At 41.3% G+C, this 18,918-nt stretch overlaps 2 protein-coding genes across 2 annotated transcripts in view; one reads left to right on the top strand and one right to left on the bottom strand.

Annotated features, from left to right (window-relative positions):
- LOC310837761 (uncharacterized protein) overlaps positions 1–18,918 on the top strand; it is a 166,720-nt gene that overhangs the window by 87,047 nt on the left and 60,755 nt on the right. The window lies entirely within an intron of this gene.
- On the bottom strand, positions 7,993–11,178 carry LOC310839541 (uncharacterized protein; the record flags this gene model as incomplete). The annotated part of the gene is made up of 3 exons (XM_083728178.1): positions 10,959–11,178; positions 10,451–10,577; positions 7,993–9,305 (listed from the first exon to the last, which is right to left on the bottom strand). Exons 1-3 carry the CDS (start codon positions 10,965–10,967, stop codon positions 7,993–7,995), a joined length of 1,449 nt encoding a protein of 482 aa, XP_083584304.1. The 5' UTR covers positions 10,968–11,178.

The following is an 18,918-nucleotide window of genomic DNA, read 5'->3' as shown; positions in this document are numbered from 1 at the left end:
CCGGTTGACAGAAGCGATTCCTTGGATCCCAGCTTGGAGTGTAGAATGACTTTCCCCAGTCTTCAGGTTAAATATGCTATAAAGGCTGTCAATTTAGCGTGCTTCCTAACCAAGTTGGATTTGTGAAAGTTTTATTTATGGCTGAGTAATACATGCACTTTATTGGTAACTGTTGGGCTGATTATAATTATTTTCTCGCCTAATCTTGTTTTCAGATTATATATAGGTTCTTAAATTGCATTTCTGTTCTATTCAAAACAATAGCTCAGCTCTTGCAGAGTTTCTATCACATGTATGCTGACAACCCACGCTACGCCACTGGTTAGCGGAGTCTGTAACCTGAAGCGTCTGTAACCCGAGGTGCCACTGTATATGGGCCTTCCCTGAAAGATGACTCAGAATCTTCCATTGGTCCAGATAACTGGCTGGGGTTAATTCCAATTCTGGTATAAATCCAGAGACCTTGTTAATCCACTTGAACCACATACGGCTTCTGAGTAAATGGTGAATGTCATATCAGCAGATTCCTTGAGACCACAAGCCATTCCTTCAGATACACTTTCCTCCCCTCCTTTCTCTCTCCCCATATTCACACACAGGTACACAGGGATTGTTTATTGTGAATTTATTCCTTAAACTATTAACGTCTATAGTATCTGCATTTTTGTACTTTTTATCATCCTGCATCTAAATATTCAAGATTGAATAAACAACTACAGTGGTACCTCGGGTTAAGAACTTAATTTGTTCTGGAGATCCGTTCTTAACCTGAAACTGTTCTTAACCTGAGGTACCACTTTAGCTAATGGGGCCTCCCGCTGCTGCCACCACACAATTTCTGTTCTCATCCTGAAGCTAAGTTCTTAACCTGAGGTACTATTTCTGAGTTAGCAATGTCTGTAACCTGAAGCGTCTGTAACCTGAGGTACCACTGTATTTTTTTAAAAGGCAGTTTCTCTTTCCAGTCTATTTCTGAAATTCCTTTGTAATAGAACAGCTACTTTGAGATCTTGTATAGAATGTCATGCTGCTGAACTGCAACTTATTACCAAACTTAAAACCATGGAGAGACCTGGTCTGAACAAAGACATTGGATTCTTATCTCATTATACATGACAAAGCCATTTTTCACCTTCTCACCCCTTGCTTTTTCCTGTAAGACCCATTGCAGTCGTTAAGAGTCGTCAACAGGCTCATCACAGCTATCTGCCAATCACCCATTCCCACCACCCTTCTGAGTAATACCCCTCCCCACCTTCTCACTATATAGAAGGGTCTGGTGACTTCTGTTTCAGTGTATCTGAAGAAGTGTGCATGCACATGAAAGCTCATACCTAGAACCAACTTAGTTGGTCTTTAAGGTGCTACTGGAAGGAATTTTTTGTTTTGACTATGGCAGACCAACATGGCTACCTATCTGTACCTTGCATGACTAGAGGTGCGTTAAGATTTTCAAAGTGAAAACACCTAGGAGAACTCAATCTCCCCCTTCCTTTTTTAAAAAAGATAATCCAATATGATTAAGAATATAGCATTTTTACTTATTCTATACAGATAGACAGACAGAAGCGGATGGTGTTAATCTGAATTAGTGGGCCTGCTTGTAACTAACAATATGTTGGAATGTTGCTTCAAGGTGTTGCTTCCTCGTCCAGGGGTTTATAAGCGAGGAATTTTATTATTTCTGAGTATGCATGTGTTTTTGTGCATGTGCATTTATAGGAAACGTGATTATATTCCACCTTTCCAGGGAAAGGGAACTACAACAGCACACATTTAACAGAATGTATTACTCTGACCCCCATAATAATGCTCAAATATCATGCTTTAATCCATCTAGAAGTTACAAGGAAAAGGTGGGACACACCTGGAGGAAAGAAAGGAAATGCATCATTACCAACTACAATCAAATTACCCAACTGCTACTAAACAAAAGCAATGAATACTGGCCCTCTTTCAATAACTGTTTTGCAGGATCTGACCCCAGGTCCATGGAAGGGCACCTTCTCATATTCAAGAGCACCAGCCAGAAACTTGAAGGAATTCAGAAGCAGCACATGATGCTCAGGCCTGTCCCTGTTTTTCCACACAACATGCTTCCTTAGATAAGAGTGTGACCATATTAGGCCATCCTTTGGTCTGTTTTCAGAGACGAGATGAGCAAGAGTGGTGGAGACCGGCACTCCAATAGGCTTCTGAGAGGGGGAAGAGGAAGGGAGTATGGACCTAGATTTGTGGTGGTTTTAGATGGGATACACCCCAGAAGGAAGGAAGGAGCTGGGAAATAGTGGAACAACAGGAGCAAGATAGCAGGTGCTCCAGCCCTGAACAGAGACAGGAGTCTGTTGTGTTAGAAATATCACAGTAGCCAAGTGACACGATGTCTCTAGTATACTGGAGTCCCCTCCTTCCCCTACAACCAGGCGTGCCCTTCGTGTCACAGAGCAGAAAGCCAAACAGAGAGATTCCATTAGCGGCCCCCGTAGACAACAGGAAGGGACTCAAGGCCAGGAAGTAACTGCTGGGGGCAGGAACACACACTCTAGGCAACAGCTCAGGTTTTTGAGGACGTACATTCCATGTTTCTGTGTGTTTTCGTTGATTTAAATGAAAGAAGCGAAAGAAGCTCACAGCACCACTGATTTTTTTTTATAAAGATTTTTTAAAGGTTACAAAAAAATAAGAAGATATAGATAACAATCGAAAAAGGGGAAAAAAAGACAATACATAAAAAAAGCAAACATCATCAAAAAAAGAAAATACAGAAAAAGGAAAAAAAAACAAATCAAACCTTTACATCACATTATTTTCATTCACTTACTTCCTTGACCTCCTCACACCTCCCATTTTTGTATTCTAATTGAATTAAATATTCCAGCAAATCCTTTCCAACTTTGTTTTTAACTTAATAATTTATCTTAATATACTATAATATTGCATTCTCTTCTTTCACCAATTCATTTTTACTTGATTCTTTATATCTTTTCTTCAAGAACCACATAATTTCCCCCCCAACATCTTTCTAACATTCCTTAATTTTACAATATTTCTGAAGATAAACTTTAAATTTCTTCCACTCTGCTTCCACTGACTCTTCTCCTTGCTCTCGGATTGTGCCAGTCATCTCAGCCAGTTCCATAAACTCCATCACCTTCATCTGCCATTCTTCCCGGGTGGGTAGATCTTGTGTTTTCCAATACTTTGCGATGAGCATTTTTATTTATTTTTTTATCATTCTTTTTTATTGGTTATTTCCAAAAAGAATACAAGGTAACACACAAATACAAAAAAATAAAAAATACACAGAAAAAAAAAATAAAAATAATAAACAACAATTATCATTTCCATATCATCCATATAACATAGTCATCTCTTGCGGGACTTCCTTCAGCCTGTCCGTAAATCATTCGAAGCAATAAATAAGGTTACACGTTTCATTACTTATATTGTCATTATGCCGATTCCTAATTCCTGTTTGCTTTGTACAATAACTCTTAGTCTTTTACAGTGCGTCTCTAAATCCCTTTAGCGTTATTTGTCCTTCACTAATACATTCCAGATAATCTACATACTTTTCCCAATCTTTGGTGAACACTTGGTCTCTTATGTATCTTACTTTTCTTGTTAATCTATCCAACTCTGCATAATCCGACAACTTAGATCTCCACTCCTCCACCGTTGGAGTTTCCCGTAGTTTCCACTTCTGGGCTAATACTACCCTTGCTGCCGTAACCGCATAGTATACCAATCTGCGATCTTCCTTTTTTATCTCTTGTCCTAATATCCCTAGAAGGAAGATTTCTGGTTTCTTTATGAACGTGTACTTTAATATCTTCTTCAATTCAGTGTGTACTTTCTCCCAAAATTGTTTCACCCTTCTGCACTCCCACCACATATGGTAGAAGGAGCCCTCTATGTCTTTACATCTCCAGCACTTATTATCCACCTTATACATTTTTGATAATTTCATGGGTGTCAAGTACCACCTATAAAACATCTTCATGACATTTTCCCTTATCGAAGTACACGCCGTAAATTTTACCCCCTCCTTCCAAAGTTTCTCCCAATCCTCAAACTGTATACTATGACCTATATCCCTTGACCAGTGGGTCATCACCGATTTGACTTCCTCATCACCTAAATTCCAGTCCAACAACATCCTGTATATCTTAGATATAATTTTCACTTTATTATTTATTATTTCTGTCTGGAATTTTGAGTCTTTATCAGCATAACCTCTTTCTTTGATATCTTTACTAAGCATCTGATTCACCTGATAGTGATGTAGCCAATCGTAAACATGTTCCTTTATTTGCTCATACGGTTTTAGCTTCCATTTCCCTTCAAGCTTAGTTAGTAGCTGATCATAAGTTGCCCAATTGCTTCTCATATTAATGGTTTTTATACTCATTACTTCGAGAGGTGAAAGCCAATGTGGTGTTTTCGGCTCTAACAGATTTTGATACCTTTCCCAGACTTCGATTAGCGGCCCTCTAAAAATGTGATTTGCAAACCCCTTGTGCACTTTCCTTTTGTTCTTCCATAAATACGCGTGCCAGCCGAATCTATTATCGAAGCCCTCTAAGTCGAGCAGCTCCGTATTCACCAATTTTACCCATTCTTTTATCCAACATAGGCATGATGCCTCATAGTACAGTTTCAGATCCGGCAGGGCAAAGCCCCCTCTTTCCTTTACATCTGTCAGTAATTTGAACTGAATTCTGGGTTTTTTGCCCTGCCATATGAATCTTGAGACTATCCTTTGCCATTCCTTAAAGATTCGACTCCCTTTAATTATAGGGATGGTCTGGAATAGAAACATCAACCTTGAAAAAACATTCATCTTGATTACATTAATCCTTCCCCAGAATGACAATTTTAGCCCTCCCCATTTCTCTAAATCTTTCTTTATTTCCCTCCACATCGGCTCGTAGTTATTTTTGAATAAATCTATATTTTTGGGTGTTAACCAGATGCCGAGATATTTGACTTTTTTGACCATCTCTATCTGCGATTGTTGTTGGATTGTTTCAATTATCTTTGGGTCCACGTTTTTTCCTATCATTTTCGTTTTTGTCTTATTTAATTTAAATCCTGCCACTTCACCAAATTGTTCTATTTCCTTTAATATTTCCCCCTTTGCGATGAGCATTCTTGCTGCTGTTGTGGCATACATAAAAAAAGTTCTATCCTCCTTTCGCACCAATTGGCTGACCATGTCCAGGAGAAAGGCCTCTGGTTTCTTCTGGAAGGTATATTTAAATACCTTTTTCATTTCATTATAGATCATCTTCCAAAAGGTCTTAATCTTTGGGCATGTCCACCAAAGGTGAAAGAATGTACCTTCACTCTCTTTACATTTCCAACATTTATTATCGGGCAAGTGGTAAATTTTTGCAAGCTTGACTGGTGTCATGTATCACCTGTAAATCATTTTCATTATATTCTCTCTTAAGGCATTACATGCCGTAAACTTCATACCTGTGGTCCATAACTGTTCCCAGTCAGCCATCATAATGTTATGTCCAACATCTTGTGCCCATTTAATCATTGCAGATTTAACCGTTTCATCCAATGTATTCCATTTCAACAGCAAGTTATACATTCTTGACAAATTCTTAGTTTTAGGGTCTAACAATTCTGTTTCCAATTTTGATTTTTCCACCTGAAAACCAATTTTCTTATCCAAATTATAAGCCTTCCTTATTTGATAATAATGAAGCCAGTCTCGTACTTTGTTTTTTAGTTTGTCAAAGCTCTGCAATTTTAATCTGTTTCCTTCTTGTTCAAAAATTTCCCAATATTTCGGCCAATTTGTCTCCATATTAAGTTTTTTCTGAGCCTTTGCTTCCATTGGTGACAACCACCTTGGAGTTTTATTTTCAAGCAAATCCTTATATCTTATCCAAATACTGAACAGTGCTTTCTTAACAATATGGTTTTTAAACGCTTTATGTGCTTTGACCTTGTCATACCACAGATATGCATGCCACCCAAATACATTAATAAAACCCTCTTAATCCAAAATGTCTGTGTTTTCAAGAAGCAGCCATTCTCTCAGCCAGCAAAAAGCGGCTGATTCATAATAAAGCTTCAAGTCTGGCAGGGCAAACCCCCCTCTTTCTTTAGCGTCAGTTAATATCTTAAATTTTATTCGGGGCTTCTTGCCCTGCCAGACAAATCTAGAAATATCTCTCTGCCACTTCTTGAAACAGCCCATCTTGTCCAAAATTTGCAACGTTTGAAACAAATACAACATCTTTGGCAATACATTCATCTTTATCACAGCAATACGGCCTAGCAATGATAACTTCAAATTTGACCATATCTCTAGATCCTTTTTCACTTCCATCCAACATTTTTCATAGTTATCTTTAAATAAATTCACATTCTTAGCAGTCATATTAACCCCCATATATTTCACTTTCTTAACTAATGTTAATCCAGTCTCCTTCTGAAACCTCTCTTTCTCAATCTCTGTTAGATTTTTCTCTAACACCTTAGTTTTCATCTTATTCAGCTTAAATCCCGCAACCCGACCAAATTCTTGAATTAACTGCAATACTCTTTTAGTACTGGATTCTGGCTCCTGTAATGTCAAGACTAAGTCATCAGCGAATGCTTTCAATTTATACTGTTTAGCTCCGACCTGTATACCTTTAACCAATTGGTCCTTTCTAATTATATTGAGCAGAACCTCCAGGACCGAGATAAAAAGCAATGGGGAGATTGGGCAGCCCTGTCGTGTTCCTTTAAACTCTTCTGTAACTACATTATTCACAATTAATTTAGCTTTTTGTTCTGAGTAAATTGCACCTATACTGTTTTCAAATCCTTGGCCTACCCCCATTCCCTGTAAATTTTTCTTCATAAAGCTCCAAGAAATGTTGTCAAAGGCTTTCTCCGCATCCACAAATATCAAAACTAATTAAAATGCTTTCCGCATTACAAGCACCTAAATATTTTTCCTCTTGATTCGCTTATGCAAAATGAGTTGTGAAATCTGACCAAATCTTTTCCCACATTCCTAGCATAATATGGTTTATCCCATGTGAGTTATTTTATGAGAAGTAAGCATAGATCCATGTGCAAATCTCTTTCCACACTCCAAACATTTATATGGTTTCTCCCCTGTGTGAATTCTTTGATGAGATCTAAGGCTTGTGCTGTGACTGAAGTTCTTTCCACACTCAAAACAGGTATATGGTTTCACCCCTGTGTGAATTCTTTGATGAGATTCAAGGCTTGAGCTTTGAGTGAAGCTCTTTCCACACTCAAAACATGCATACGGTTTTTCACCTTTGTGAGTTTTTTGATGTAATGTAAGGCTTGTACCCTGGCTGAAGCTCTTTCCACACTCAAAGCACTTATAGGGCTTCTCTCCTGTATGGATTCTGCGATGGCAAACAAGGTATGTGCAGTTACTAAAGCTCTTTCCACATGTCACACATTTATATGGTTTTTCCCCTGTATGGATTCGCTCATGCACAGTAAGGTGTGAACTCTGACTGAAGCTCTTCCCACACTCAAAGCATTTATACGGCTTCTCACCAGTGTGAGTTCTCTTATGTGAACTAAGGTGTGAACTCTGGCTGAAGCACTTTCCACATTCCAAGCATTTATATGGTTTCTCCCCTGTGTGGGTTCTCTTATGTGTAGTAAGGCTAACACTGTGAGCAAAGCTTCTTCCGCACTCCGAACATTTATAAGATTTCTCCCCAGTGTGAATTCTTTGATGCGATGTAAGACTTGAGCCGTGAGCAAAGCTCATTCCGCACTCCATACATTTATATGGCTTCTCCCCTGTGTGGATTTTTTGATGCATTGCAAGGCTTGAGCTTTGACAGAAGGTCTTTCCACAGTCAAAACAGGTATACGGTTTCTCCCCTGTGTGAATTTTTTGATGATATACAAGGCCTGAGCTGCTAGTGAAGGCCTTTCCACACTCTAGACATTCATATGGTTTCTTCCCTGTGTGAATGTTTTGATGTACTATAAGCTGTGAGCGGCGAAAGAAGCCTTTTCCACATTCCAAGCATTTATAGGGTTTCCCCGGCCTGTGAATTTCATAATGTCTACTGCAGGAGCTGCTACGATGAAAGCCCTTTCCACACTCCGAGCATATGAACGGTTTTTCTCCTGTGTGGATTCGCTCGTGTTCAGTAAGTTGTGAATGCTTACGGAACCTTTGTGAGTTTTTTGATGTAATGTAAGGCTTGTACCCTGGCTGAAGCTCTTTCCACACTCAAAGCACTTATAGGGCTTCTCTCCTGTATGGATTCTGCGATGGCAAACAAGGTATGTGCAGTTACTAAAGCTCTTTCCACATGTCACACATTTATATGGTTTTTCCCCTGTATGGATTCGCTCATGCACAGTAAGGTGTGAACTCTGACTGAAGCTCTTCCCACACTCAAAGCATTTATACGGCTTCTCACCAGTGTGAGTTCTCTTATGTGAACTAAGGTGTGAACTCTGGCTGAAGCACTTTCCACATTCCAAGCATTTATATGGTTTCTCCCCTGTGTGGGTTCTCTTATGTGTAGTAAGGCTAACACTGTGAGCAAAGCTTCTTCCGCACTCCGAACATTTATAAGATTTCTCCCCAGTGTGAATTCTTTGATGCGATGTAAGACTTGAGCCGTGAGCAAAGCTCATTCCGCACTCCATACATTTATATGGCTTCTCCCCTGTGTGGATTTTTTGATGCATTGCAAGGCTTGAGCTTTGACAGAAGGTCTTTCCACAGTCAAAACAGGTATACGGTTTCTCCCCTGTGTGAATTTTTTGATGATATACAAGGCCTGAGCTGCTAGTGAAGGCCTTTCCACACTCTAGACATTCATATGGTTTCTTCCCTGTGTGAATGTTTTGATGTACTATAAGCTGTGAGCGGCGAAAGAAGCCTTTTCCACATTCCAAGCATTTATAGGGTTTCCCCGGCCTGTGAATTTCATAATGTCTACTGCAGGAGCTGCTACGATGAAAGCCCTTTCCACACTCCGAGCATATGAACGGTTTTTCTCCTGTGTGGATTCGCTCGTGTTCAGTAAGTTGTGAATGCTTACGGAAGCTCTTTGCACACTCCAAGCATTTGTGTGCTTTCTCCTCCGTGTGGATTCTGCAATGTGAGTTGAGGGCAGATTTGCTTCTGAACGCTTTGCCACACGATGGGCACTGGCGGTCTTTCTCCTGGACTGGGATTCGCTGGCTGTCATCAGGCTGTGTAAGAATGCCTTTATCGTGCCCGGTTGCTTCTGATGAGACCAGGGAACAATGAATGTCCTGTCCACCGCCTGCAGAAACTAAGAGAGGATCCAAATTAAGAGTGTAATCCCCACTACAATCCCAGCAAGGCTTGGAAGCCCCTCGCGGCTGGTTGCTGCAAAATGCAACTGTGTGCCTTGCTGAGAAGGAGTCTTTTCAGTCCCTCATCCCCCAATGGCGGCAGCTGCCAGCCAGCCTCCAGGCCCCCATCAAGGTGTTCCCCTTTGCGCTGCTGTTTTACGTTTATTATGCTCTTATTAGTATGCTTGAGGAGCAAGAGCGCCTTTGCCATTATCAGACAGACGGCACTGGCCCATACTGACCAGCGATGTTTCCCTCACCCAACAAAGCCTTTTTGGTGGCAGCTGAGACAGTCATGAGTTCGTGGCTCTTTTGCAAACCAAGCCTGAGAGCAGGGCAAGTCACAGCGAGCTGCCTTTATACATCAGCAGGCCAGAAATGGACCAGAGCTGAAGGCCACCCCAAGGCCAAATTCCTAACATTGTTCTTTAGTTCTAATTTGCCAACATCTTCAGGGGGACAAAGCAAAGGAAGGGTTTTTTATTATGTCAAACTCTCCCCGGTGGCATCTTTCTCTCTTCCTGTTGCTAATAAACACATTATAATATTATTTCCAGAATGCCTATTAATTGTGAGATGATTGTGGGCCTTTGATATGTTCCATTGAGTGGGGGGTGGGACTGATTCAACATCCCAGCTAAGCTCCTACAAAGAAAGCTTGCAGGAGAGATGCTGTGAGCTGTGGAAACGGACACAGATTCTCACCCCAATGGGTCAAACCAATCCTGGATGAATCATAAAATTGTAGAGTTGGAAGGGACCATGAGGGCCATCTACTCGAACCCCCTTCAAAGCAGCGATCTTTCGTCCAAGGTGGGGCTACCAACTAGGCTGTGGGAGCCTCCCCATGTGTGGAGCTCCCACTCGCAGTTTCCATGCTAAAAGTGGGGTGTCTTCCTCCTGACCCCCACCAGAGAAAAAAGGAGTCATGCCTAAAAGAAGATCTTCTTCACACCACCATTAAAAACATTCCTTTCCTGCCTATCTTTAATCTCTGCCAGCCAGGAGCTCTGGCCCTGCAGCCTTCCTCGTTTTCTTGCAAGGGGAGCTTCCTCAGTCCCAGCATCCCTCCACGTCCCCCTTTCCATTCCCTGCAACTCACCAGATGTCTCTGAGGGTCCTGGGAGGGAACATTCAAAGGTTGTGGGGAGGGATGCAGGAGACAGCCGGACCATGTCAACCGTCCATCTTCCTCCTTCCATCCTCTCTTGGATTGTAAATCTCAGAAACTGCAGGTTCGAGGGAGGAAGGGAGGGAGAAGAAGAAGAAGAGGAGTTTGGATTTGATATCCCGCTTTATCACTACCCAAAGGAATCTCAAAGCGGCTAACATTCTCCTTTCCCTTCCTCCCCCACAACAAACACTCTGTGAGGTGAGTGGGGCTGAGAGACTTCAGAGAAGTGTGACTAGCCCAAGGTCACCCAGCAGCTGCATGTGGAGGAGCGGAGACGCGAACCCGGTTCCCCAGATTACAAGTCTACCGCTCTTAACCACTACACCACACTGGAGATAGAAACAAAGGCAGCCTCAGAGGGCCTGCAGGTATTTTCCCACCCATCGTATTTTCCTGGTGAAAGATAAGCCTGCCTAGGTTTGCAGCTCCCACTTACAGCCTCCATGATAAAAGAGGAGAGTCCCCACTCCTGAACCCCACCATGTGAGGAAAGTGGAGTCACGCCTGAAAGAAGATCTTCTACCCACCATCATTAAAAACATTCCTTTTTTGGCTTCCTTTCCTCTCTGCCAGCCTGGAGCTGTGACAGGGCTGACCCCCCCCCACTTCCTCCCCCCCCCCAGCCCCACTTTAAGGGAAGGGGCTGTAGCTCAAGGGCGGAGCATCTCCTCAGCAGAAAGCCCCCGATCCAAGACCCCCCCCCTTTGGTCTAATCCTGCCCTCTCTACTCGACTCCTTTCTTTCCAAAACATCCATGCCTCCCTCCTCCTCTTCCCAGAGCCATCCCGCCCCTTTCCTTTGGGGGGGGGTTCCTACCCCACCCTACAACTCCCTCCCCCCCCGCCTCGCCTTCTTGCCTTGCTCTCCTCCTGGGGCGGCCCTGCAGCCCTCGAGGTCCTTTGCTCTCCCCGCAGCTCTTTCGGGGCTCAAATGTGGGGTGCAACCCCATGCATGCTCCTCTCCCGGAGGGCTTCTCTCCTGCAAAGGAGCTGCTCTGGCACAGGAGCCCCCTCCCCCCAAATATATATATATATATATCCCTCTTTTCCTACCTTGCAGAAGGCACTGTCATCCCTCGCAGCTGCTCAAATGTAACAAACGTAGGAGGAAGTGACGCTTCCCCTCTCCCCCAGGAAGTCCTCTCTAGCAATGTAATCGCTGCCTTTAACCCTTGAAGAGCCAGTGTCCCCCTTCACCCCCCCCCACCCCAAACTGTAAGGTGCTGGGGACATTGCGGATTCTGCTTCTTTGTACCCCATAAAGTAGGGTTGCTACCTTTCCTCTGGCGAAATACAGGGCGGTTGGGGGGTGATTCCTCCCACCCCCCAATGTGTTGCTGAACCGACTTCCAAGCAATCCATTGCAATCTGTCGCAGCCCCATCTTGCATTTCTCTCCCATCATCATCCTTCCAACAATTTCCTCCATCTCCTCTCCAACCATTTCATTTGTTCAACAGAACTTTCCCTCCGGTTGACAGAAGCGATTCCTTGGATCCCAGCTTGGAGTGTAGAATGACTTTCCCCAGTCTTCAGGTTAAATATGCTATAAAGGCTGTCAATTTAGCGTGCTTCCTAACCAAGTTGGATTTGTGAAAGTTTTATTTATGGCTGAGTAATACATGCACTTTATTGGTAACTGTTGGGCTGATTATAATTATTTTCTCGCCTAATCTTGTTTTCAGATTATATATAGGTTCTTAAATTGCATTTCTGTTCTATTCAAAACAATAGCTCAGCTCTTGCAGAGTTTCTATCACATGTATGCTTTTATTTAAAAGAAATGTTTCCATTTTATTTACTGCTTTCCAATCCAGCTCAGCCCCTGGCCTCTCAAGATCTTCCCTCCAAAACTTGGGAGGGGCTCCTCTCCACTCCCACCGGTTGCCCCCCACGGCTTTTCTCACCTCTGCAGGTTTGCCAGCTATGCCCCCTTCGGGACAGAGGTGACTTGGCAACTGAACTCCAGGCTCTGGCAAATTCCAGGCTCAATAATCGCAATTTCTTCTACAGTGGTACCTCAGGTTAAGTACTTAATGCATTCCAGACATCCGTTCTTAACCTTAACCTGAAACTGTTCTTAACCTGAAGCTCCACTTTAGCTAATGGGGCCTCCCGCTGCTGCTGCAACACAATTTCTGTTCTCATCCTGAAACAAAGTTCTTAACCCGAGGTACTATTTCTGGGTTAGCGGCAGTGGCGTAGCGTGGGGGGTGCAGGGGGGGCCGGCCGCACCGGGTGCAACACCTGGGGGTTAGGGGGCGCAAATCCACGGATTAGGGGGTGCAAATTACTTACCTTGCCCTGGGTGCTGACAACCCACGCTACGCCACTGGTTAGCGGAGTCTGTAACCTGAAGCGTCTGTAACCCGAGGTGCCACTGTATATGGGCCTTCCCTGAAAGATGACTCAGAATCTTCCATTGGTCCAGATAACTGGCTGGGGTTAATTCCAATTCTGGTATAAATCCAGAGACCTTGTTAATCCACTTGAACCACATACGGCTTCTGAGTAAATGGTGAATGTCATATCAGCAGATTCCTTGAGACCACAAGCCATTCCTTCAGATACACTTTCCTCCCCTCCTTTCTCTCTCCCCATATTCACACACAGGTACACAGGGATTGTTTATTGTGAATTTATTCCTTAAACTATTAACGTCTATAGTATCTGCATTTTTGTACTTTTTATCATCCTGCATCTAAATATTCAAGATTGAATAAACAACTACAGTGGTACCTCGGGTTAAGAACTTAATTTGTTCTGGAGATCCGTTCTTAACCTGAAACTGTTCTTAACCTGAGGTACCACTTTAGCTAATGGGGCCTCCCGCTGCTGCCACCACACAATTTCTGTTCTCATCCTGAAGCTAAGTTCTTAACCTGAGGTACTATTTCTGAGTTAGCAATGTCTGTAACCTGAAGCGTCTGTAACCTGAGGTACCACTGTATTTTTTTAAAAGGCAGTTTCTCTTTCCAGTCTATTTCTGAAATTCCTTTGTAATAGAACAGCTACTTTGAGATCTTGTATAGAATGTCATGCTGCTGAACTGCAACTTATTACCAAACTTAAAACCATGGAGAGACCTGGTCTGAACAAAGACATTGGATTCTTATCTCATTATACATGACAAAGCCATTTTTCACCTTCTCACCCCTTGCTTTTTCCTGTAAGACCCATTGCAGTCGTTAAGAGTCGTCAACAGGCTCATCACAGCTATCTGCCAATCACCCATTCCCACCACCCTTCTGAGTAATACCCCTCCCCACCTTCTCACTATATAGAAGGGTCTGGTGACTTCTGTTTCAGTGTATCTGAAGAAGTGTGCATGCACATGAAAGCTCATACCTAGAACCAACTTAGTTGGTCTTTAAGGTGCTACTGGAAGGAATTTTTTGTTTTGACTATGGCAGACCAACATGGCTACCTATCTGTACCTTGCATGACTAGAGGTGCGTTAAGATTTTCAAAGTGAAAACACCTAGGAGAACTCAATCTCCCCCTTCCTTTTTTAAAAAAGATAATCCAATATGATTAAGAATATAGCATTTTTACTTATTCTATACAGATAGACAGACAGAAGCGGATGGTGTTAATCTGAATTAGTGGGCCTGCTTGTAACTAACAATATGTTGGAATGTTGCTTCAAGGTGTTGCTTCCTCGTCCAGGGGTTTATAAGCGAGGAATTTTATTATTTCTGAGTATGCATGTGTTTTTGTGCATGTGCATTTATAGGAAACGTGATTATATTCCACCTTTCCAGGGAAAGGGAACTACAACAGCACACATTTAACAGAATGTATTACTCTGACCCCCATAATAATGCTCAAATATCATGCTTTAATCCATCTAGAAGTTACAAGGAAAAGGTGGGACACACCTGGAGGAAAGAAAGGAAATGCATCATTACCAACTACAATCAAATTACCCAACTGCTACTAAACAAAAGCAATGAATACTGGCCCTCTTTCAATAACTGTTTTGCAGGATCTGACCCCAGGTCCATGGAAGGGCACCTTCTCATATTCAAGAGCACCAGCCAGAAACTTGAAGGAATTCAGAAGCAGCACATGATGCTCAGGCCTGTCCCTGTTTTTCCACACAACATGCTTCCTTAGATAAGAGTGTGACCATATTAGGCCATCCTTTGGTCTGTTTTCAGAGACGAGATGAGCAAGAGTGGTGGAGACCGGCACTCCAATAGGCTTCTGAGAGGGGGAAGAGGAAGGGAGTATGGACCTAGATTTGTGGTGGTTTTAGATGGGATACACCCCAGAAGGAAGGAAGGAGCTGGGAAATAGTGGAACAACAGGAGCAAGATAGCAGGTGCTCCAGCCCTGAACAGAGACAGGAGTCTGTTGTGTTAGAAATATCACAGTAGCCAAGTGACACGATGTCTCTAGTATACTGGAGTCCCCTCCTTCCCCTACAACCAGGCGTGCCCTTCGTGTCACAGAGCAGAAAGCCAAACAGAGAGATTCCATTAGCGGCCCCCGTAGACAACAGGAAGGGACTCAAGGCCAGGAAGTAACTGCTGGGGGCAGGAACACACACTCTAGGCAACAGCTCAGGTTTTTGAGGACGTACATTCCATGTTTCTGTGTGTTTTCGTTGATTTAAATGAAAGAAGCGAAAGAAGCTCACAGCACCACTGATTTTTTTTTATAAAGATTTTTTAAAGGTTACAAAAAAATAAGAAGATATAGATAACAATCGAAAAAGGGGAAAAAAAGACAATACATAAAAAAAGCAAACATCATCAAAAAAAGAAAATACAGAAAAAGGAAAAAAAAACAAATCAAACCTTTACATCACATTATTTTCATTCACTTACTTCCTTGACCTCCTCACACCTCCCATTTTTGTATTCTAATTGAATTAAATATTCCAGCAAATCCTTTCCAACTTTGTTTTTAACTTAATAATTTATCTTAATATACTATAATATTGCATTCTCTTCTTTCACCAATTCATTTTTACTTGATTCTTTATATCTTTTCTTCAAGAACCACATAATTTCCCCCCCAACATCTTTCTAACATTCCTTAATTTTACAATATTTCTGAAGATAAACTTTAAATTTCTTCCACTCTGCTTCCACTGACTCTTCTCCTTGCTCTCGGATTGTGCCAGTCATCTCAGCCAGTTCCATAAACTCCATCACCTTCATCTGCCATTCTTCCCGGGTGGGTAGATCTTGTGTTTTCCAATACTTTGCGATGAGCATTTTTATTTATTTTTTTATCATTCTTTTTTATTGGTTATTTCCAAAAAGAATACAAGGTAACACACAAATACAAAAAAATAAAAAATACACAGAAAAAAAAATTAAAAATAATAAACAACAATTATCATTTCCATATCATCCATATAACATAGTCATCTCTTGCGGGACTTCCTTCAGCCTGTCCGTAAATCATTCGAAGCAATAAATAAGGTTACACGTTTCATTACTTATATTGTCATTATGCCGATTCCTAATTCCTGTTTGCTTTGTACAATAACTCTTAGTCTTTCACAGTGCGTCTCTAAATCCCTTTAGCGTTATTTGTCCTTCACTAATACATTCCAGATAATCTACATACTTTTCCCAATCTTTGGTGAACACTTGGTCTCTTATGTATCTTACTTTTCTTGTTAATCTATCCAACTCTGCATAATCCGACAACTTAGATCTCCACTCCTCCACCGTTGGAGTTTCCCGTAGTTTCCACTTCTGGGCTAATACTACCCTTGCTGCCGTAACCGCATAGTATACCAATCTGCGATCTTCCTTTTTTATCTCTTGTCCTAATATCCCTAGAAGGAAGATTTCTGGTTTCTTTATGAACGTGTACTTTAATATCTTCTTCAATTCAGTGTGTACTTTCTCCCAAAATTGTTTCACCCTTCTGCACTCCCACCACATATGGTAGAAGGAGCCCTCTATGTCTTTACATCTCCAGCACTTATTATCCACCTTATACATTTTTGATAATTTCATGGGTGTCAAGTACCACCTATAAAACATCTTCATGACATTTTCCCTTATCGAAGTACACGCCGTAAATTTTACCCCCTCCTTCCAAAGTTTCTCCCAATCCTCAAACTGTATACTATGACCTATATCCCTTGACCAGTGGGTCATCACCGATTTGACTTCCTCATCACCTAAATTCCAGTCCAACAACATCCTGTATATCTTAGATATAATTTTCACTTTATTATTTATTATTTCTGTCTGGAATTTTGAGTCTTTATCAGCATAACCTCTTTCTTTGATATCTTTACTAAGCATCTGATTCACCTGATAGTGATGTAGCCAATCGTAAACATGTTCCTTTATTTGCTCATACGGTTTTAGCTTCCATTTCCCTTCAAGCTTAGTTAGTAGCTGATCATAAGTTGCCCAATTGCTTCTCATATTAATGGTTTTTATACTCATTACTTCGAGAGGTGAAAGCCAATGTGGTGTTTTCGGCTCTAACAGATTTTGATACCTTTCCCAGACTTCGATTAGCGGCCCTCTAAAAATGTGATTTGCAAACCCCTTGTGCACTTTCCTTTTGTTCTTCCATAAATACGCGTGCCAGCCGAATCTATTATCGAAGCCCTCTAAGTCGAGCAGCTCCGTATTCACCAATTTTACCCATTCTTTTATCCAACATAGGCATGATGCCTCATAGTACAGTTTCAGATCCGGCAGGGCAAAGCCCCCTCTTTCCTTTACATCTGTCAGTAATTTGAACTGAATTCTGGGTTTTTTGCCCTGCCATATGAATCTTGAGACTATCCTTTGCCATTCCTTAAAGATTCGACTCCCTTTAATTATAGGGATGGTCTGGAATAGAAACATCAACCTTGAAAAAACATTCATCTTGATTACATTAATCCTTCCCCAGAATGACAATTTTAGCCCTCCCCATTTCTCTAAATCTTTCTTTATTTCCCTCCACATCGGCTCGTAGTTATTTTTGAATAAATCTATATTTTTGGGTGTTAACCAGATGCCGAGATATTTGACTTTTTTGACCATCTCTATCTGCGATTGTTGTTGGATTGTTTCAATTATCTTTGGGTCCACGTTTTTTCCTATCATTTTCGTTTTTGTCTTATTTAATTTAAATCCTGCCACTTCACCAAATTGTTCTATTTCCTTTAATATTTCCCCCTTTGCGATGAGCATTCTTGCTGCTGTTGTGGCATACATAAAAAAAGTTCTATCCTCCTTTCGCACCAATTGGCTGACCATGTCCAGGAGAAAGGCCTCTGGTTTCTTCTGGAAGGTATATTTAAATACCTTTTTCATTTCATTATAGATCATCTTCCAAAAGGTCTTAATCTTTGGGCATGTCCACCAAAGGTGAAAGAATGTACCTTCACTCTCTTTACATTTCCAACATTTATTATCGGGCAAGTGGTAAATTTTTGCAAGCTTGACTGGTGTCATGTATCACCTGTAAATCATTTTCATTATATTCTCTCTTAAGGCATTACATGCCGTAAACTTCATACCTGTGGTCCATAACTGTTCCCAGTCAGCCATCATAATGTTATGTCCAACATCTTGTGCCCATTTAATCATTGCAGATTTAACCGTTTCATCCAATGTATTCCATTTCAACAGCAAGTTATACATTCTTGACAAATTCTTAGTTTTAGGGTCTAACAATTCTGTTTCCAATTTTGATTTTTCCACCTGAAAACCAATTTTCTTATCCAAATTATAAGCCTTCCTTATTTGATAATAATGAAGCCAGTCTCGTACTTTGTTTTTTAGTTTGTCAAAGCTCTGCAATTTTAATCTGTTTCCTTCTTGTTCAAAAATTTCCCAATATTTCGGCCAATTTGTCTCCATATTAAGTTTTTTCTGAGCCTTTGCTTCCATTGGTGACAACCACCTTGGAGTTTTATTTTCAAGCAAATCCTTATATCTTATCCAAATACTGAACAGTGCTTTCTTAACAATATGGTTTTTAAACGCTTTATGTGCTTTGACCTTGTCATACCACAGATATGCATGCCACCCAAATACATTAATAAAACCCTCTTAATCCAAAATGTCTGTGTTTTCAAGAAGCAGCCATTCTCTCAGCCAGCAAAAAGCGGCTGATTCATAATAAAGCTTCAAGTCTGGCAGGGCAAACCCCCCTCTTTCTTTAGCGTCAGTTAATATCTTAAATTTTATTCGGGGCTTCTTGCCCTGCCAGACAAATCTAGAAATATCTCTCTGCCACTTCTTGAAACAGCCCATCTTGTCCAAAATTTGCAACGTTTGAAACAAATACAACATCTTTGGCAATACATTCATCTTTATCACAGCAATACGGCCTAGCAATGATAACTTCAAATTTGACCATATCTCTAGATCCTTTTTCACTTCCATCCAACATTTTTCATAGTTATCTTTAAATAAAT

This window comes from Podarcis gaigeae (genome assembly GCF_964106915.1).
Source record: "Podarcis gaigeae genome assembly, chromosome: 2".
Taxonomy (NCBI): domain Eukaryota; kingdom Metazoa; phylum Chordata; class Lepidosauria; order Squamata; family Lacertidae; genus Podarcis; species Podarcis gaigeae.
This window is presented reverse-complemented; position numbering and strand designations above follow the sequence as displayed.